Source organism: Aythya ferina (assembly GCF_964211825.1).
Source record: "Aythya ferina genome assembly, chromosome: 3".
Lineage (NCBI taxonomy): Eukaryota > Metazoa > Chordata > Aves > Anseriformes > Anatidae > Aythya > Aythya ferina.
The window spans coordinates 108,296,860-108,319,458 of NC_140298.1; the positions used below are offsets into that span (position 1 = coordinate 108,296,860).

At 41.0% G+C, this 22,599-nt stretch overlaps 1 protein-coding gene across 8 annotated transcripts in view; it reads left to right on the forward strand.

The window, feature by feature from the left end:
- The window catches only part of VSNL1 (visinin like 1), an 88,229-nt gene extending 65,630 nt beyond the window's left edge, over positions 1-22,599 (forward strand). For all 8 annotated transcript variants that reach the window (XM_084512643.1, XM_084512640.1, XM_084512641.1 and 5 more), the window contains exons 3-4: positions 20,738-20,953; positions 21,895-22,599. In XM_084512643.1, coding sequence (XP_084368769.1) covers positions 20,738-20,953; positions 21,895-22,092 — 414 coding nt within the window. In that variant the 3' untranslated portion in view covers positions 22,093-22,599. The remainder of the gene's footprint in view (positions 1-20,737; positions 20,954-21,894) is intronic.

Genomic DNA, 22,599 nt, shown 5'->3' on the forward strand with positions numbered 1-22,599 from the left:
GAAATTTCCGTGTGGGGAAAGACCCATGCTAAGGTCATACCCTGTGCCATCATCCTCTGAGCTTATTCAGAGTGCACTACTACTGCTTCACTCTCAGCCTCTTTTTCCCTGCTTCAGTCTGCTCTCTGCCTTCCTTCCCCAACTCCATGGCTCCATGTATCTCTGGATCAGGCCTCTGTTTGAAAATATCAGTGAGAGGTGCTGGGCAATGTAAACTGGTGTAGTTCTGTCACTTTGGTGGGAGCACCAGCCAGGGATTTAGCTCTTGATTTGGGTTCAAGGCAGGAGGGTTTCCACAGCTCTCTTTGAACTTTTTTTTTTTTTTCCTTTCTTGCCTTATCCTCTGTTCCCTTAAAAAAAGATTTATTACTCTTGAGATATCTCAAGTTGACACTAGCAGGCAATGAAGCTTTTTGGTAAGGATGTAGAGGTCCTCTCTCAATGCCCAGTCAGTCCTTGACCTTCCTGCCTAAACTTTTAACAGCATTAACAGCTCTGTTGATACGTTTTATTTTGCAGATACCACTAGCAATTAAACTAGGACCACCATCTCATTCTTTGTCACTGCCAGACAGTTGTCAGATATTAATGACCAGAGTTTGTTATGACCAGAGCTGGATTAAAACTGGTGACCTACATGTGAAAGACTTTGTATCTCATTACTTCAAGCTATTTACCGCTTGCTTTCTTTGAAATGTAATGCTGTTTTCTGGCTTGCTCTTATTAATCATGTTTGCTGATGTCTGCCTGCTCTGTTCAGTGAGGTGTCTGGGGATCAATACTCTGTGGTCTTCTCTCTGTTATTGCATGCATTTTTCACCCATCCTCAGTTTTGTTCACTCTGATTGACCTTAAGAGAACTAGAAACTGGATAATAACCCAGGAGTAAGAAGATCAAAGCTTTTTGCATCTAGGTCACTACTAATAATCCAGTGGTGGTCATTAGAGCATATGTTTAGCAGCTGATGGAAATTGTTTCAATTGCCTTCTTTATAGTCACAAAATAAGATGTGGCTTTTTTTTTTTTGCTTTTTTTTTTTTTTGACACTTTTGTTGACTTCCGTGGGTGTTCAATTAAAAATGAAGCTTCATGTATTCAGGATTCGACTCTGGTTTAGTAAGCTGTTTGGTGACTGCACTCATTTCTGTAAAACGGGAAGCAAATAAAGATCAGGTGTTGGAAAATTAAGATGCTCCAAGCTATCAAGAGTGCTTAGACCCTGCCTTGCCATGTGCTTCCATTTTGGGGGAAGATTGTTGATGCGGGGGTCCTACAGAAAGCCTGTATCTGCTCTGTCTTTCCAGAGAACACAGAATATGAAGAAATAAAGGTTCTAGGCAGGGTTCCAAATCAGGGATGTTGCCAGAGTTCAGTCTGCATTTTAATCTTCTAGCACACAAACTTTCCAGACAGACTGGTTCGGCAATTCAGATGGTCCCACCCTGAATCCTGGACAAAGCAAGTGAGATGCATGACATATACACGTGTAAGAGGGAGAAATCATTGTTCTGCATAGCTACTGCCAGATATAAAATACCATTATGGAACAGAGAAATGCTTTGAATTCTGTCATGCATGCTTTTGGAAGTAGAGTGATGTTATTAGCAGTGAGATTCTCTCCTGAAATGGAAATACATAATTCAGTTTGTGGTTGAGTTAGTTCTATTAAAACTTTGTCTTTATTTCTGCTGTCAAAATACATTTAGAACAAAACCGTCAAGTAGAAGGCAGGAAAGATTAAATTGCTCTTATCTTTTCAAGTTAAACTGAAAAGAGATGTTAGTGGAAGGGGAATCTGGAGGTAGATGGAAGAGTCTGTGCCAGAGCCTCTTTGTACCTACTGCCCAGGCAGAGGGAGGACAAGCCTACAGCATCTCCGTGCAAGCTGAGAAATGTGGGGGAATCTTCTATTCCAGTGCAAGTGGTCACTCTTCTCAGGACTCCAGAGCTCCGCCAGCTCCCTGAAGCTCATTTGGATCCTGCCTGAGTTTTAGCAGACTGCAGATATTAAGCTGTGATAGACACAGGGACAGCAGGAAACCAGCCCCTCACTACGGAGGCCCTTAGTAGGTCCTTTATGCTTTGTATTCCCCCTTGGTTTTGGTCAATCTTTAAGCTGAAAGCCTGACTGCAGTGTAAAGCTATGAGTGATGTGGTATTCAAAAGTGGATGACTAACTTTAAGGAAATAGTTGGGACTTGTTCGGAAACATAACGCAGACAGAAAAGCCTCATCTTACCTCATTGGTTGGACTTGGCATCTATTTCTAGTGCCTGAAAACAAAAAACAACCTTTCCATGGAGAATTTGGAAGAAGATCTGGTTTGTGATCCAAGGTATTTAGAAACCAAGATATCACCTGCTTTACATGGAAACTGTAATTCCTGGTCTTTTCAGAGCTGCCAGAAATGTGCTTGGCCTCTCAGTGCTGCACTGTTTGCTGGCTTCAGAGCTGCAGATGATTCAGCCATGCTAATTCTTGCCAATACCAAAAATGCAAAAAAAAAAATAAAAATGCTGGTTCTCATCATTGTGTCTGGACTTGGGAGTCTTCCTGAGGAGACTTATGTGACCCCACGCCTTTCAGTATAAATAACAGTTAAATTGCCACATCCCAATGCCTGCATGTTGTATAATTTGCGCCAGAGCAATGAGCTTTGCACCTTTTGTTGTCAGCACTGGCTATGTTGTACATGTGCAGGTTGATTCTGCAGTGCATGGGCTTTGGCTCTCTTGTGCCCAGTACATCCCAGACTCGCTGTGCTTCAGCAAGTGTTAGGTGGCCTTTTCCCTGGGAATCTGAGTTTTCCCGAAGACTGCAAAGACTGCTTAGAGCAATTATTCTATGCTGATCTCCACCCAAGAGTCCCAAGCATATGGACCGAAAATGTAATCAGGTGATGGGTATAAAAGTGGCAGAATTGGTAGGTGGCTTGCATGTGTATGATCTTGCAAGCTTTTTTATTGCCTTGCTTTGCTGGTACTCTGGTGTCCACCTGTGTGGGTCACAAAGCAAAGAAGTTTGGGATCACTCAGATCTCTGTAGGTGTGAAAACAGCTCTTCTTAAAATTGAAAACCTGTTATTAACCACACATCTTGTGAATCCATATAGCTACCTAAATCTACAGATTATTACATCTCCTGAAGCGATGGGAGCTTTGATATCTGTCAAAGGAAAAGCACAAAATAATTTGCTGTGACTAGAAAATGTACATTGCCCTCTTGTGAAAACACAGTTAGCTCCACTGCAGCAGTAGAAATAACCAAAGATACATTTCAGTTCAAAAGTCAATGTGTAATGCCACTCTATAAGTACAGCACAGGTCAGTTGTTCCTTCAGACTGACATCTCAGAGAGAGTGTGCTCGTAGGACAACAGCACCGAATCTTTTGTATTTATGTGCTCAGGGTAAGAAAAAAAACACAGCTTATTTTCCTTGGCGCTACAATCATTCTGGATTTTAGGCTTTTCATCAGCATGCTAAATGATACATGTCACTGTACTGCTGTGACATCTTAAGTTATATTTCAGTGCCATGACAGGTCTCAAACACATGCTATTGTGACCTCAAATTTGCATTGCGTTCAAGCTTCAGTGCCACACCATCGCTGTCTCTTCCTGTCATTTCTTATCAGAGGTTAGAATGTTTTTTTACAGATTGCAGATATTTATGAGTTTTACTGGAAATTCAACAGGACTGTCTAGTTCATTAGTAAATGTAGAAAGGTTATAGGTATGTCATCAGTTAAAGACTGCAGCAGGAACTAACACTTCGTATTTCAGCTGAGCATTAAAATCTTGTTCTTTACCGAGCTATTCTTGTAGTCAGGATAGTGTCATGCAATCCTTCATAGCACAAGAAGTCACAGGGTACTCACCCGAAATGGGATTCATGTCATGGCTGCTGTTACATACCTGTTTCGGGATGCATCACCCCAGCAAGATGCATCATTTCTTTCCATGGATAAAGAAGATTGAAGCAAGGAATTCTAAGTTGGTGTTTGTCAGGCTGCCTGTTAAACTACACATTACAGACTATTTAAATACATTCACTAACAAAAATATCTTTTTTTCAGCAAACACTGCTGCCAGGATAGAGGTAGTGTATTCACAGGAACTGCTGTTCCAATTAAATATCAGGACTGTCCACAGCTGAGTGTCAGTCAGAAATCTAGTGAATAAGAGAAGCCAGATAACCATTTTTCAGGATGAGGGTGAGGGTGGAAGAAGTATTGATGCATAGTTCCCTCGAGAACAGGTGGAAATGATTAGGTATGAGACCTTTTTCTACCAGCAGGGCTTTATTTAGGTTGAATTTACTTGGTTTTCTTCATGAATAACCTGGACAGCTGTGAAAATCTACCTTTTTCTGTGCTTCCTTTGAGTATACTATCACTGTTTCCAAAATAAAGAGAGCCAAAAGCTTGACACAGGCAATCTCCAACTGGTAGACCTCTGTAAAAGTACTATTGAGCTCTGTTAGCTTCCTAAGAGTAGGTGGTCCACTTAAACTCTAGCGAGTGAGACTGAGCTATTTCAAAGGTAAAGACCCTTTCTGATACTTGTGTAAGAAAGGAGGGACAGAGCTATTGCAGAAAGTAGTTTCTGGTTGACCTGAAGAGATTTTGGCGCTTTCAAAATTCTCTCGTCATCATATTCAGACAACCCAAAATACTGCCACTAACTGCTAGTGATATTTGGTTGTGTGAGTGCTTAAAATACTCAGTTTGGGAGCTCTAGTGCTGTGATTTAGAATTTTGCTTTCTTTTTTATGAGCTGTGTCTGCCCAGAGCCATGTCAGATACTGCTGCCAAATCTGCCCAGGCAGTGAGACCATATCCTAGTCTTGCTATAGGATATAGTGGGCTTCTATATCCTGTGGGCTTCATCCCAGGTGTGGGTTGAAATGCAAGTGTTGTATTTTCTAGTTGGACTCTAGGCCACAGCCTGCAAGACAGTTTTCTCCATATTTTGACAGCAGTAAAAAGCAGTAGAGCCCATTAGCTATGTTAGGCTTTTTTTTTTTTTTTTTTTTAATTATTTTCTTCAGACATGTCCTACCTAAGGCATATTTCAAATTTCTTCCCTTCTGTTGTTTAACAGGGACTATATATACACAGTTGTCCTATGTTTCTTGTTCAGTAAGAACTCATTACATCCTCAGAGACTGAATTCCCTGGCTGTTTTGCTGAAGGTCTTTGCATGGCTAGTATTATCACACTTAGGTATTTAGCTGTCACTGAGGAAAGACGCAAAGAATTTTGAGTCTCCTTTACAAGGAAATCTGGTTGCAACATTAGTTATGAAGATGCTGCCACTTCTCCATAAAAATCTCATGCTATGGGGAGGGGGATTATGCCCTATTTTTATGAGAGCATGTACAGATGAAATGGCAACTCTGTCATATATTTTAAATAAGATGCTATGCAGAGTTACATTCTAGAGACAGCTGTCTTAACAGAGTGGTTGTTCATCGAATGCCTCTGGCAGATGATTTATAGTGTTTAGAGGCTTGAAAATCCTTTGGCCATCAAAAAGACCCTTCAAGCCAGGAGTGTGTTGAGAAAGGAATTCAATAGGAGGACAAGTCCAGAAAAGCATCCATGCTGGATAAGGTGTCTACCTATTAATTCTGTGGTAATAGCAGCTAATCAATGTGATGTGATGCTTTTTTGTTTAATTCTCACCTTCTTGTAACTTTGGTTTTGATTTTTTTTTGTTTGAGAATTTAACACTTTACCAGAGTTAGCTAATCATTTTTCAACTTAATTACACTTGATACACAAAGTGAGTCTATCAAATATGTATGAAATGTATTGCATTACTGTTTCTCTATAAATTAATCCCTAGAGACCATTACATGCAGTCAACTCATAGAGAAGGTATAAAGGAACTTAGAAATGTCAGGAAATGTCAGGGTGTATCTCCCAGCTGTAAGCTTCAAAAGGACATTTTGGCAGTTGGCATCACCAAGAACAGTCAGTGTTCCTTGGAGGATCCCTCTTAGCAAATGTAAACCAGAATCCTTCTGGAAAGCAGCTGGTAGTGTAAGAGTTTGGTTATGATTACAGAGTTTTTTGTTCTACTATTAATGTCTGTAGGGCTTTTTATTCATCTTTATTCACTCTAGGATACAAGACTATTAAAGATGATGAGATCTGCTGCTCTCATAAGATAAGAGAGCTAACTTATCCAAAGGCATGTATGACTAATCCTCCTTTGAGTTCTCACCGCTATACTGAACTCTTTTTGCTATTATTATTGTTATTGTATTGCCTGTTTGCTAAGGATTGAGTAGCTGTTATTGTTTATTCATGAAAGCCTACAACCTGATTTATTTAACATGTTTACCAGAATACTTGGGGGAAAAAGTCAAATCTATTACTCATATTCATTACTCAGTGTGAAAAAGCAACAGTTGTTCCCCAGTGTGAGCTAGTTACCATAATTATAATTTTGGGCTGTTAGATTGCATCAGTCTACATTTTTGAGCGTATTTTTGAGGTTATGTTTATTAATGGGAAACATTGGTTCTGATACATCCCTCCAGTTATACCTTGCTGCATCTATAAATAGACCTTGTATAATACACTTCTTGCAAGTGTATTTAGTTGGGCTTTCGGGTTTTTAGAGGATTTTTATGTCTGAGGGGAAGAATTCAGATGGATCTGATTTTGAAACAAAATTGCAGTCACCAGTACAGTGAAGGCATAAGCTCTACACTTGTCATTCTCAGAATTTTATGCATGATGCCAGTGGTATGAATATCTTCAGTTGGTCTGGTGCACAGAGAGTAATCTGATCCGAAGAACGTGTAACTACTAGAAGGTTGTGTGATAAATAAAGCCGTAAGGACTCAACATTAGAGAAGTGTATTGCTGATGTGCCTTTATTGTCTCCTTTTCAACTGGCCTGTAATTATGTTATTGAAACTGTAGTCATTATGGTGATGTCAAATAGTACATGCAATGAGATATCTTGTAATGATAAATGGGCATGGATAGCAGCTTTAAAGATGCATATTGATGTATCTTATTTTTTAGTAGGATTCTCTTCACCTTTTTAGATAAAGATCATTTTAATTTAAAGGTCACATTCTCTGCAGTTTTTAGAATTTATTTTATGCTGTCCTTTTGTATGGCTGTTCTTGGCAGGTCTTACTGTGTGCTAGTGTTAAGCCATTTATAGACAGAGTATATGAATAATTGTAAGATCTTAACGGAAACAAGTGTTGGGAAAAATCTTAGCTGACTGATTTATCGGTAACAAAAGAGGCTGCTCTACCCATTATAGCTTTTTGCTTCAGAGCAGCACGTGTGATGGCTTTCTGATGGCAAAAAAGGAGCTTCAGCTCCTTTTCAAAGGTTCTATGTACTGACGGATTAAAGTTATTCAAGAGTTCATTACTTCATTACTTCAGCAGGTCGATGCAGGAGAGATGCCTGCTTCTCACTTCCAGTGCTTTAAATCAACAAACAGCATGCACCAGTTTGTACTAAAAGGTTTACGTTTTTCTCTAAAGTGGGCCCATGCCAAGGAGCCCAGGAGTTTATTGGAGTAGGAGGGATGGAACTGGGGGGAAGCTCTACTCTGCTAGATGATAGTCTCTGCCTTAGCTGGCCAACAGCATAAAATGGAGAAACATTTGGGAAACATTTATTACTGAATATCACTACTATCAATACCCATGTTTTATCTGCATTGGCTTGTGAGCAGAATTATTTAGTAATAGCACAGCAACAGCATATCTAGGGCGATGGCATCCCTGCATAAAGGCAGGGATTCATATGGCTCACAGGGAGGTGGTTCTACATCTCTTCCTACAGATGATAAAAGAACAAAAATGATGGAAAAAATAATTCATATACAGTGAGGATTTTCCCTTCTTTCTGAACACCATTAGGTTCACATCTCAAGCTTGTCCAGGACTCTCTGGATGGCATCCCCTCCGTCTCTTGTATCAACTGTACCACTCAGCTTGGTATCATCTGCAAACTTGCTGAGGGTGCACTCGATCCTGTCAATGGCACCAACAAAGATATTAAGCAGCACCAGTACCCAGGACAGACCCCTAAGGGACACCACTTGTCACCAACCTCCACCTGGACGTAGAGCCATTGACCACCACTCCCAACCACAAGGTGTCTTTTATTGGTCCAGTCCTTAAGTTTTACCAACAAGCTCTCAACCTGTTTCTGACTGTTTCTCAGAGGCAGCTCTTTGCAATCAATCCCTTCCCTAACACAAAGGGCAACACCCACACCCTCCTTCCCTGCCTTTCACTTCTGAAAAGGTTGTAGCCCTCTATTCCAGTATTCCATATACTTATGCATGGTCCTTAGTAGCAGAATGATGATATTTCATGGTTTTTAGACACTGTTGGGCTTGTCAGTCATGGCATTGACCTTTTAAAGCGTTTGTGCTTTAAGAGAAAGCTTAGATATGGAAGAAAATATGTTGTCTTTCAAAGCTGGAATCCTAAAACCACACTGTATTGAAAGAGTCCTTTTTTATTATTATTATCTGTGACAACAGAATTGGAAGGTTTACAGATGGATGAATCTCTTAAGTAGGTCTGTACAAATTTTTCAGAAAGAGACCCGAAAACCTATCGCTCAGAGCTTTGTTGCACATGAAAAGCTTTGGAATAGGCCTTGAAGCACTTAGAAATGTGGGCCTATTTCCAATTTCAGATAATTAGAAACTTCATTTTAGGACAATTCGTCTGTGACTTGTTGGGTTGCTTTCAAACTCACTACTAAAAAAGAAAGTCAATAAGATACGCCTAGGGAAAGCAAGGGGAAAAAAAAAAAAAAAAAAAAAAAAGATACCAAGTCACTGCCCACCTACCACTTATCTATTACGTGAACTATTGCCACCATCCTTCCTGCCTCTCATGTCAAACACTGGGGTTGTTTCCATTCCCTCAGCTTTTGTCCCTTTTGTACTGCATTGAAACGTTATTCTGTAATACATCATTTTAACGGCTCTGATCAGGTATCTGTTTATGTTCCAAAAGCTTAGGGACAGATATATGGTCTCCAAGCAAATAGCTGTCAGGATTCACTCGTGTTGGTTTCCAAGCACTCTATCATTAATTAATGCCCTTAGGCATTGTTAAAGGTTTTCACTTTGGGGTACAAAACAAAAAATAACCACTCCCAATCCATTCCCCATGATTGGTTGGGAGCAGAGGGATGAAGATGGTGGTTATTTACATAGAACTCCACAATGACTGATTTAGAGACGGTAGCTGTAATCCAGACATTTAGCCTGTTACATATGTTCCTGTTGGGACCGAGCTGCCCACTAGGCATATCTGTAGGTGCAGGCTGGAGTTCCCTCTTCTGGCCTATGCTGGCAACAAGCAGCAGGGCACGCTGATTTTGTGGGTAGTCAGCCCTTCCCATTTTCTGTCTTTGAATATTTATACTATTCTCAGCAGGGCAAGTTCTTGCAAAGTGCTTGTGGTATCATACAGCTTTCATCTTTCTCCACTCCTTTGGTCTTTCTGGACTGTGAGGGTGGTGAGGCACTGGAATAGGTTGCCCAGAGAAGCTGTGGATGCCCCATCCCTGGAGGTGTTCAAGGCCAGGTTGGATGGGGTTTGAGCAACCTGGTCTACTGGGAAGTGTCTCTGCCCAGGGCAGGGGTGTTGGAACTGAGTGGTCTTCAAGGTCACAAATCATTCAGTGTTTCTGTGATTTCAGTTTTTAGTTGTCTTCTTTGGATTAAAAGGTTTATGGACTGCCCTACTGTCAAAGGTTGGATTAGCTGGAAAAGATATCTGAATCCACCGGTTTCCAGCTCACTGGAGTGATCTGTATGTGTAAGGGAATTGGTAGGGCTCCCCAGAAGTTAAGGCTTTTTGTTGGTAACTTCTGAAATGGCAGGTTTTGCACTTAGTATTAAGAAAAGGAATTCTGTAGTTTAGCACTCACTGAGTTCTTGAGGTTTGAATCCTCAGATCTCTGATACTCCCAGCTACAGCCATTTTCCTTCTCTTTCTGCAGTTCTCTTTCTGCAGTACTGAGTTATAACAACTCCATCGTGTTTAAGAATTTTAGGAGGGCATGTTACATAAAGTGTATGAGACATTTCAGGCACGAGGCTCTTTTCTGTGGTTGCATCTGCATCCGTTCATAAGAAGAATATCTCAGACTTTAGTGACTCGTGTTTCAAATCCCTTTTTGGCTGGAAATAGCACTTACCAATGCTTCTATAGCCCTGTTCTTCTCAGAAATTTGCACTAAGGGCTTCACAACACAGCAGGCACAGCATTCAAGTTAATACTCTGAACCTTTGGAGCCAAAACTCACAGGGAAATTAAACCTCTTTTTTTTTTTTTTTTTTTTCCCAGAAATCTAAAGAGGTTGGATGATATTTAAGAGGGGAAAAAAAAAAAAAAAAAAAAGAAATGTCCCAGTGTATTCTCCATCTGGTATGTTACCAGATTCCTAAAGAGATAACATAGTGTCAAGAAAAAGGATGTTGCAATTAGTCTGGGGCATAGCTACAGCGGCATAGCTACAGCACAGCAGGATCCTGACATTGTCATAGCCCTGTGCTATCACTGACCTTGGGGTAGTGGAAGACTGTGCCAAACTTAAAATAAATAAAGTGTTCCAGTGCTGTTTTTCAGTTAAGGGAGATCAAAGAGAAATAACATTTAATCAGCCCTGGTCCTCGAGTTATGCGTTAGCAATACTAATTGTTTTGACGACAATTCTCTCTGAAGATTTTTTTTTTTTGTTAGCAGTGACTAATAACTGATCTGCTAGCGTATTGACCTATAGCACTACCACAGCTCAATTAAGTTTCTCATTGTCCAAATCTAATCAGAGAAAAGCTGAGATTGAAAATCAATTCATTTCCTGCTAGTTAATGACTAATTCCCCACAAATGTGAATATAGAGATTAACTTTTCAGGTTGAAAGTTTTTTAGAGGAAGACCCTGCCATATGGGTGTTTCAGAAGAGGAAGTGCTGTCTCTTTTTTCCCATCCATCTTCCTCCAGCCCCTTGGCATATGCTGGCTGTAGCTTGTGCTGTTTTACTGTGGGACTCGCTTTGTAATTGGCAAAGGTTTGTGCTTGTTCTCTGGTCTCCTAGCTTGACCTGTATCTCACATAATAGCAAGGAACCAGTATTGATGATCCAAAGTCTGTGCCTGAATTCTCAAATATTTCTACTCTGCATGCTCCAAATGGACATTTCCTCAGTGGCTCCAAACACGTTTAAGACAGGATGACCTAGGCCTCAATGTTAATGTAAAGATACAGACTTTTCTCTGATCGTACTTCAGCCTGTATAAGTCTTGAATTTTCCCACTGAAGGGGAGAAATTTCATGGCTCTTCCAAGTATTTCTTCTTTATGTGAAGAACTAACAGCTACTTATAAGCCTCCGAATGTGTCTATGCATGCACACATGTTCACAGCATTAAAGCTACTGAGCAGAGACACAAACAGTAAACATCCATGAGATCTGGCAGCTCTCCCCTGTTCTTGCTGGCTCTATGACTCCCACTGCAGCTGTATCTGAAATAGTTGCAATCTTTTGTTGTGTTGATCGCCGCACGCCTCTGAGGTAGGGATGCATCACGAACTTACATGTGGAGAACTGAGACCTGAATCTAAAAAGGCATTTGGATTCTGATATTTGGTAGTCCTCAAGATTATCCTTCATAGAGGCTCAGCCCTACAGCTCAGCTACTGATCATTTATTTATTCATTTAATTTTGCCTGTCCTAAATCCTTATCTCAAGTCTTTTTAACAGTATTTCATTCTTACATTCTTTGATGAGACACATTTCTAATGTTCCTGTATCCTTCTTGCTCTGGAACTGATGTTTTATCCCTGATGCTTTTATTTTTATTTTTTATTTTTTATTTTTTTAATTGATGCAGAAAATACCTTGCTGGTTTCTGCTTTGCAGCAGTAGCAATGAATTGTGTCAGTGTTGAAAGGCTCAGGTCCGTACCTTTCAGCTGAAGCTCAGATGCATGTGTATTGATCCACTGCAATCCTATGGGGGTAGTCTCTGCCCTGATACTCAGCAGAACAATCAGACTCATATTTTTGGACAACTTGAGAGGAAAACTTGATTATAGGCCTCAGAAGGAATCTGGCTGATAAAACCCATGCGGACCTGTAGTACCAGGTTGTGGTATTACATGCACAGATCCTGTGTTTTCCCACTGTGACAGCCCTGCACCTTTTGTATATATAAAACACAATAAAAAGGCTAGAGCTGAGGCATAAAATGCCTTTCTCCCAGTTACCTAGCAGGGATACACATGCCTTGGGTGAGAAGTGTTTTGGTATGTGTACAACAAACCAGGAGGAGTTAATAACCCTTGAAACACTGAGTGGGAGAAGAGGGTAGAAAGAGGAAATCAGGTCATACTATGCTTTCAGTAAAGGCAGCAGCAGGAGGAACACAAACATGAATCTGACTTCTGAAGCGGTGCAGCTACATTAACACACGAGAAAAATACATCGATGCAGTTGCTTCATTGCCTATTCCATCAACAGAAGCTGCAGTCTTACATATGAACGAGGTAAATGTCATCATCTTGCAGTTTCTTGGGTTATGTTAGCATCTGAGAGTAATACATGGAGCTTGGATTTGAAAAGGTACAAACTCTGATGCAGTAGCACCATTTTTATCCATTTATTTGCATTTTGGAAGGCAGAGGGAACACAATTCATGAATCATGAACAGAGTTTATTAGAGGGCTATGCTTGCTTCTTCCAGCTTCATCTGCAAAGTAAAAATAGCTAGGAAAAGATAATTGAAATGTTCTCCAAAAAAACCCTGCTGCTATTCCCCGCAGTTTTCACATGCATCATTAACCCAAAGAGCCCAATCAACCAGCCAATTTTCCCCTGGCTTTACCTGTGAGGGAGCAGAGACCTAGGATCCCCCACGAGACCCACTAGTGCAGCACTTGCTTCAGCTCATGTGGAGGGGCACAGCATTGCTTCTGCCCCACTGAGATCAGTGCTGTAGCTGGGGGTGGCTGTTGAGAGAGCATTGGGAGCTCTCCTAGAATTTTTCTGCCTAATGCAGTGATAAAGCAAGGTGAGGAGGAACAGAGGATAGGGAGAAAGTCAGAAGAGTCTGAATGCCATGTCTGGAAGTGTTCCCGGTGTTCCCACATGTTACAGCATCACATCTCTAGCACAGCATGGAGACGCCCAATTCCACCCCTCGCAGTTTCAGTAATGGAGTTGAATCCTAATAGCCTTCATTTGATTTCCAGTGTATATGAACAAAACAGCTCAGCCCATTTAAAGGCATGCGATGCAGTGGTGTATGTATGCCTTTCTGTGCTGATGTCTGCTGCTCTGTGGCTGAGAGCTGAGAACTGGAAAGAAACATCCACATCTCTGGGATCCAGATCACTTAATATTTGATCAGATTGTTAATGGAAGCCTGCATAGCTTCCAAAGTTACTTCTGCTTTCATGGAGCCAAATTCATGGATTCTCGTTCACTGCCTGATAAATTTGTGCAGTAAATTTCTGCCTTGGAAAGCTCTGAAACTCAAATGCTCAGTGGTTATCTACATTTGTCTAAATGCTTTTCATTTAAAGGGCAGTTGGGGATAGTATCCACAGAAGGATTTAGGTGTAGTATGGTGTGAGTAACTGCCTCTGGGAACAGGATCTCAAAAGTCTACTGAAAAGAGTTGTGTGAGGAAAACCCTTGGAAATCCTAAGGCAAAACATTTGGACAACCTTAGAGTGGTGGAAGTCCAGGCTATGTATGTGATTGCTCAGCACCCCTCATTGCCTGTGTCCATTTGTGGGTTTTGCCTTGGATGCCTAAATGCCCTAGGGAGTTTGGACTTAAACATTTAGTTATGTTTCAGTTCATTAAATATCACTTCTAATAATAGAATCATAGAAAGGCTTGTGTTGGAAAGGACCTTAAAGATCACTTAGTTCCAACCCCTCTGCCATGGGCAGGGACAACTCCCATCAGACCAGGTTGCCCAAAGCCCTATCCAGCCTGGCCTTGAACACCTCCAGGGATGGGGCATGCACAGCTTCTCTGGGAAACCTGTTCCAGAGCCTCTGAGTGAAGAATTTTCTCCTAACATCTAATCTCAATCTCTCCTCTTTTAGTTTAAAACCATCCCCCCTTGTCCTGTCATTATCTGCTTGAGTAAAAAGTTGTTCTCCGTCTGTTTTATAAGCGCTCTTTAAGTATTGAAAAGCCACAATGATCTCCAGGTCTCCCTGAAGATCCCTGAAGCCTTCTCTTCAGGCTGAACATCCTCAGCCTTTCTTCAAAAGAGGGGTGCTCCAGCTCTCTGATCATCTTCGTGACCCTCCCCTGGACCTTCTCTAACAGCTCCATATCTTTCTTGTGTTGGGGGCCCCAGAGCTGGGCGCAGTGCTCCAAGTGGGGCCTCACCAGGGCAGAACAGAGGGGGACAGTCACCTCCCTCCACCTGCTGGCCAGTCCTCTGCTGATGCAGCCCAGGATGCAGTTGGCCTTCTGGGCTGGAAGCATGCACTGCTGGCGCATGCTGAGCCTTTCATCTACCAGAACTCTCAAGTCTTTCTCTGCAGGGCAGCTCTAAATGAGTTCTTCTCTCAGTCTGTACTCCTGTCTGGGATTGCCCTGACCCAGGTGCAGCACCTTGTAGTTGGACTTGTTGAACCTCATTAGGTTCCTATGGACCCACATCTCAAACTTGTCCAGGACCCTCTGGATGGCATCCGTTCCTTCTGTTGTATCAACTGCACCACTCAGCTTGGTGTCATCTGCAAACTTGCTGAAGGAGCACTCAATCGCACTGCCTATGTCATTGATAAAGCACCAGTCCCAGGACAGGCCCCTGAGGGACACCACTCATCACCAGCCTCCACCTGGACATAGAGCCATTGACCACCACTCTCTGGGTGTGACTTTCAAGCCAATTCCTTATCCACTGCGTGGGCCACCCATCAAGTCCACATCTCTCTCTAATTTGTAGACCAGGATGTCATGTGGGACCGTGTCAAAGGCCTTGCAGAAGGCCAGGTAGATGACATCAGTCAATGGATGCAGTCACTCCATCACAGAAGGCCAGCAGATTGGTCAGGCACAATTTGCCCTTGGTGAAGCCATGATGGACGTCCTTGTCCTGCATGTGCCTTGACGTTGCTGCCAGAAGAACCCGTTCCATGATCTTTCCAGGCACAGAGTCTTTCCAGGCTCACTGGTCCATAGTTCCTCAGGTCCTCCTTTCTACCCTTATTCAAAACGGGAGTCATAAAAAAAGGGGAGTAAAAAATGGATTAAAAAATGGGAGTAACAAATAGTAACATATAAATATGTTAATATGTAGTATGTTATATAAATGTTACTATTTGTTTTGTATATGTTACAACATACCTTTGACAGAACTAGAAGTAAAGAAATGGTTTCAAATTTAGCATTATCATTCATAGGCACAGTTCAAACCCCACTGAAGTAATTAGATTATTTGCATCGGCCCATACTGCTCTAGTGTCAGGCCCACACTGTATTTAGCATCATAACATTTAAGAGGCAGATGAGCTTAAAAGAGAACTGTGAAAATTACTTAAGATAAAGCAGAGTTTAAAATATACTTACTGGGGGAAATGCTAGAATCCAAATCTTCTTTCTCCTAAAGGAATTCCTCAAGCACTGATTTGAGAAAAAAACACATTTGTCTCTTTCTGATTCCTCTAATATTAGTTTGGGCAATCTGTTCCCAGTTTGGAAACTCACAGTTCCCTGATCCCCAGTGAGCTATATCTGGCACTTTCACCTGAACTCCAATTCAGTTTGTCTCAGGCAAGGAAGGAAGCATATGTGGGGTTTCCACATCCAGGCCAAGACCTTTCAGCAGGGGAAGGATGTTACATCATCCCACTGCTGGGATTTTGGAAAGCCTGGTATGTAGGCAAGCACTGAAAACACTTGCTCAGCCAAAAATATATGGAAGATAGCTAGGAAAAGGCCTAGTCTGAGGATTATAAGAAGCCTCCCCACTAAGGGCTGTGAAAACTTAGTTAAAAATAGTTTAAGCTCAATGATCCCTCTGCTTCCCCTGCCAGTCAAGGGAGATGTTTCTTTGACCACTTCAGGCTGCTCTTTGGAGGAGCATCTCTCCACTAACCAAAGAGTGATGCATGACACATCCCCAGGCAATGCTGAAGCTCTCACACCCACAAATATGGGCTCAAAAACAAGGTCCTGCTTGGCCTTGCCCCGTCCTGCTGCTCCCCTCCCTCCTGGTCCATGCCACCCGTGCAGGGATGCTCTTTGCCACTTTCCACTACAGCGTGGGCATGGTTGCAGCTCCCAACCTTTCACGTTCAATTCACTGTCGTTACTCTGGAGAATGAGACTTAACAAAAATAATAGTGGTACATTGTGCCTTACCTACCCTTATTTTGTGCATCCTCAGGAACTCTTTGAAACATGGGTTTTATCTATTTTAAAGATGTATCAGTCCTGACCTGCCCTTGAGCACTGTATTCCCAAGGTAGTCAAATCTCATCCAGAAGGACAAAAGTACTGGGTCATACAGGCTATAAAAGGGCATGTTCTGCCTTCTGCTGTGTCCTTTTGTGCTGTTCTGCTTATGCTCCTGTTACATCTGTTACATTAGGTTTCAGTTTTGTACAAAAAGATGCTGGCAGCCCTGCACTTCACCCCTGTGCTGGAGCAGGCACGACTTTCCCGAAGGGTCCCAGCCATCTCTGCCTGTAAATCTTCTCCTGTTCTCATGCCTTAACACATGAAATGTAAGAGTACAGTAGGTTATATTACTTTTTTTTTTCTTTTTTTCCTAAAGGACAGAATTAAAAAGGAACCCATCTTCTTATCTCACCAGCTCTTGTGTTTTATGTCAGATTTCTGGCAGGAACCCAGAGCTTTGTCCTCTTGAAAAGCTACTCAGCAGCATCCTGCATTATTATAGACATTTCCCTCAGTGACCAAAATACTGCCGCAGCTTTAGCTCATGATGGAAATATCCATCGTGCTCATGCGCTGTGGTTTCAAACAGATTTAATGCTGTGGCTCTGTGGAGTGGAAAACTGTATCTGAGCCAGCTTAAAATGATAACACTGACATACATGGCTGGAGATAAGACCTCGTCTGAAATTGGTCCCTCTATAGAAAATATAGTGGGTAACAGTTGTTACAACTGTTAGGAAAATACACTTCAAAGGGCTTCTTTCTTCTGAGGATCTGTAAGATGGGGCTTGACCAGCAGCTGTAGGTGTCTGAGTTCAAATTTAAGAAGGTGGCTACAAAACCCATCAGTCTGAGCTTCCAAAAGAAGCCAAACTTTCCAGTTTTTAGAGTGCTCATTTTCTCTTTCAAAGGTGAACTGTGTGGCTAGCAAACTTATTAAAGGGATGAAAGAAAACCTAAAAGAGTAAATAGGATAAACAACTACTTCCTAAAATGCATTTGTAGCAGGGATTGTCTAAGGCTTTTCCCATAGGAGCCGGCTGCACCACCTGCCAGTTGCAATCCCTTGCAGTAGTCTTTTACTGACCCTTGAAGGTTTCAGACTTGCAAGATCCCATTTACCCTCATCTCAGTTGGTTCCAGCTCTGTCACCTTCAAGACATTTTTCTTTTCCTCCAAAATTTAGTGGTAAAATGAGGGACTTCTATTTTTTTCTTCCTTTTTACTCTCCTAATTAGTAGCTGTCTGTAGAGAACAGTTCCTTCACACATCAGCATATTGAGCTAACCAGTCTGGAAAAAAAGTGCAGGCCAGGAAAGAGATTGGAATAGACAAGCAGAAATAAAGAAATGACCGATGTTTGGTCACCCATAGAACTGAGTGCTGTAAAAAACCCAGGCAGGTAGAGCTGGCTGTGGTTTTCGGATGTAAAGGGTAAAGCAGGATACATGACTGGTGTTTAAAATGAGAGTGCACTTTTCAGTAGTATCACTGCAGCAGAAGGGAACTGCTGCCTTTAACGTGTAAATTCATCACCTGGGCAAGGGTTTCCTGAGGAGGCTGAGGATCCTATGGATCTGCCCAGATGCTGTAGGTCCCTTGAGAATTCCTGTTGTGTTTCTGTGCTTGTTTTTGAAGCATTCAGTGAGCCCATGCCAGCATGCCATATGAGGCGAACTAAACCACCCGCATATTCCTTCCTGCCAAAACTGGTGTTTGTCTTCCAGTGAGCTTTGTCTCCCATTTCCACTTGGCTAAGACTAATTTAACATAGTTAACAGCCTGTTTTAATAAGAAAAATAAAAATAAAAAATAAAAAATAAAAAATAAAATGAAAAAAGACTTTACACCTTACTAAGGCTTCACTGTATTTTAATGGATAAATATTTTACCAGAGCTGGCTTCTTTTGCTCTGCAATTGTTTTGGTTTTCTTTTACTTCATTTCTTATTAATGAATTATTTCATAATGGGCCAATGGACAATGGAAGTCTTCAAGTAGGTTTTTAAACAGGTTTTGACATTGCTTTTGAGTTGTTCTGGGCTAAAAATAATACAAGCCAGCAGGTACAGAGTGGAGAAGAGCGTCCTCAATCCCTTAAGGACCTTTTACTGCATTTGTTCCCCAGAGGGAACCAAACAGAGAAAGTAAAAAAGGCTTCAATTCCAAGCATTCCCTTTGCTAAGCTGTAAATGCCACCAACTTTCACAGCTCAGAAGAGAAAAATTGTTAACCTGTTTATGATGAGAAAACTGGGAGGATGCTTTTCTCCCTGTTACATGAGGTCGATGTAAGACAAGAGATAGGCACAGCTTGCTTACGCTCATCTAATGAGGGACTGAATTATGTGCTTTTATTTCCCCATGAATAATTTAGAAATGGTCTTCGGCATCTCCAGCCACCAACCCCTGCTAATCCCCGGCTTCATCCTGAGGCTCTTGAGTGTTTCTGAGTGGCTGTCACTTAGCCATTTTCATAGGTGACCTTCTTCACTGAAATTCAGTGCTTTAGTTCTTCAGCTATGGGAGAAGGAGCCAAGAGCCAGCAACTGGATGCTGACCCATCCAGATTCAAATGAGAAAACAGGAGCTCTAACAGCAATGTTAAACTGAACAAAATACCTCTGGAAAAGGGGTACAATGTGTCCCTCTCTCTCTGTGCTCACAGCCTGTGTTCCTGAAAAGACATGTGGGAAGTGTGATGAGCATGTCTGACACCATTTCTGTGATAATACAAAATCCTTCATTCCTTTAGGGTAATCCACAACAGGGCAATATTCTGAATGGATGTGGACAGAATTTAGCCCTATGTCTTTTGAGAGCAAGAAGCAATGTTTGCAATGACCGTAATGCCACTGAGCCAGAGAAGAGATCATGTTGCAATCATACCTGTACAGCACTGCAAAGGTTATCCAGAACTGTGTCTGAAAAGTTGATATCAGAGAAAATAAGTCTGAAGGAAACTTTCAGGTTAGGACCCCTTGGGCACTGTGCTGAGAATACAAAAACAAACATTATTTGTATATAGTCTCTTCACTGCAATGGGACTCCAGCATTGTCTAAACTCCCTTTCTTATGAGATATATTTTCTTGAGTCTGGGTTACAGGAATAAATAGAAACTACTGCTTCAAATGTCTTAAATTATACTTCTTTTTTTTCAGAGGAAAAATATCAGCCAAAAACCTACATCTGATGGTCATTTTAAATACTTTGTTAAGTGACTGTCAGTGTTCATCAACAGCAGATATTAAGCGTGAACAGCATTGCCCTGTATTGTTTAACTGAATCTCAGTTTTCATGATATGTATTTATAATGTTTGTTGGCAAAAGAGAACATATGTTCCTGATTTTTCAAGCTATATGTGGATTTTTTTAAATAAATAAATTTTTATAACAACAAGCCCACACATCTACTTGCTTGCAACAATCCAAGGGCTGGTTACTGCTAAGCAGAAAAAATACTGTTAAAATTCACCTTGGTTGCTGTATTTCATAGTCTGACAATAAAGGCAGCAAACAGTAACAGTTGTAAACTTAAATGCTCCTCAGAATTAGAAGTAGGCACCCAGTCTGAAATAGTTTAAAAATGTGGTGTAGAGCAGACAAGAATGAATGCCAGCCTGGCTCTGGCACTCAGAGCACCGTCTGTCTCCCTAGCCCTGCACTACCCCAAGGTGTGTTTTCAGCACTGTTCGTAGCATTAAACAGGATTTGGGCACCCCACCTCGTTACGGCTCGGGACCTGCTTCCTCCAAAGAACAGAGGCCATGAGATGAAGTGCAAAATGCCACAGGTGCAGCTTGAGCCAGAGACAGTTCTGCTAATTTCTCTGATGGGGTTGAATTTAAACCACTGGGTTGAACTTCCAAGGCTGAAAGATGGCAATTTGCTTCAACTAAACATGCTTCCTCTGAAAATTCCTAAAAACATGGAATGTATGGAATGTACCTACTGCTTTACATCACTGTTATTAGATACAATCTCTAATTTGTACCCAATTGCATTTTAATGGTCTCGTTAAACTAGCCTTTTTTTATTTTCCCTTACAATATCTTTTTAGCATTAAATCTGTAACACTGTTTGCAATAAGCTAACAGATTTTCATAAGAATATTTTTTTTTAATAATTATTACACTTTAACTATTGCAGAAGTTTACCTTGCATCTTTTCAGTTTTACACAAAGCCCACCAGCAAATCTTCATAAATTTCTTACTTTGGTATTTTGCAGGCAGGTGCATAGCGTGCTACCTTGCATTGCCCACAGTTCTGTTTATTATTTTATTTTGTAGTTCTTTCCGTATGGAGATGCTTCAAAGTTTGCCCAGCATGCCTTCCGAACCTTTGATAAAAATGGAGATGGGACCATCGACTTCAGAGAGTTCATTTGTGCACTGTCCATCACCTCTAGAGGCAGCTTTGAGCAAAAGCTAAACTGGGCCTTCAACATGTACGACCTAGATGGTGATGGTAAAATTACAAGAGTGGAAATGCTGGAAATTATAGAGGTGAGAACAATATGGCACTCAAAAAGAACATGTCTGAACATTAGTAAAGTTTAATTACTCTTTCACATACCTTTTAGACTTTAAGCACATGAGACTTTGCGCTGTATCATTAAAAAGTGCATGTTATATATATATCCTATACTGACTCATACCTATGTGGTACAAACACACTACCATTTTAATAGATGCGTAATCTTTGAGAATTGCTGCAATTACATATGTGCATATAAGTTCTTAAATATCAAGAGATAAATTTGTTTTCTGATGAATGGATTAAGCATAAAAACAGCAGAGCAAAGGATTTACAAAGCTCATCTCAAAACCACTTGACACCCATGAAATTACTGTTTTGTAGCTTGAGTGGCTGAAAGCTTAATGGAGATTAGCTTTAAACGATTGCAGAAATTTACAGGGATAACACCACAGTATTTTAAGTGAGCTTTCACAGGGGGGCTTTAAGATTTAAGACGACCATCATATATAAGGGGAAGTGTAGCTTACCTCCCTAGTCATCTGCCAGCTACTAGCCACCGTGGTTACTGCCTGACTTTGCTCACATGTATGCATGGAAAGCTTTTGAAAGGAGATAACTTCTAAAACTGTTTATTCATAGTTTATATGGGATATCTCAAGGGAATGACGAAAATGAAACAAATAGTTCATCCAGGGAATAGGTTACAAAAGCTTTTTACAAAAACAGAAAACCAAAGAAATTTACTCCAATATACAAAATGCAACCATTTAAAGAAACATTTAAAGAAGAAAGTAAAATCCATTCTTCCTCGTTTTAAGTGAAAGAACATCGGATTCTAAGAAAAAGAAAAATCCTCAGGGAAACTGGCTATCAGTTTATTGTTAGAATATCATTCCAGAATTTGATCAGGAAAAAAAAAAATCTAGTTAATCATAGAAAACTCAACATATGTGGTTTCTTCCCAAAGGCCATCTACAAAATGGTGGGCACTGTGATAATGATGAAAATGAATGAGGATGGTCTGACGCCTGAGCAGCGGGTAGACAAGATCTTCAGTAAGATGGATAAGAACAAAGACGACCAGATCACACTGGATGAATTCAAAGAAGCTGCAAAGAGTGATCCTTCCATTGTATTACTCCTGCAGTGTGACATTCAAAAATGAGCTTGTGTACAATGCATCATAGACTGCACAGAAGTTTAATGTTCCATTCAGTTTGCAGCTATTTCCACACACACAAAAATTTGCTTGGACTACCTATAAATGGACTTGCTTCTTGTGTTTGAAACACTTGTGTGCATGAGAATGTCATTTGCTAAAGAATTTTAAAAGTATATATTATAAAAATAAACTGCCACAACGTGATGTGTGCACTGTCATTTCATAACAGCCCTATTCCTCTGAAGCCTGTGCAGCAGTCCTGTGCTGCAGTGAATTATATTATTTATTGTTCATGTTTTACTGATGCTAGCTCTGTGTCTCCTAGACTGAGTAATGTTAGTGACACTGAATTCCCATGGTAATGTTAACTGTTTATTATAAACCATGTCACCATTCTGCTGTAAAGTAGTATTGGACAGACAGAGGGAAGACTTCCTCAGTTCTTGAGTCTGATCCACATGTGCTTGTATTGTCAGTGGATATAAATGTACTTCATTTGCATGCCTTTTA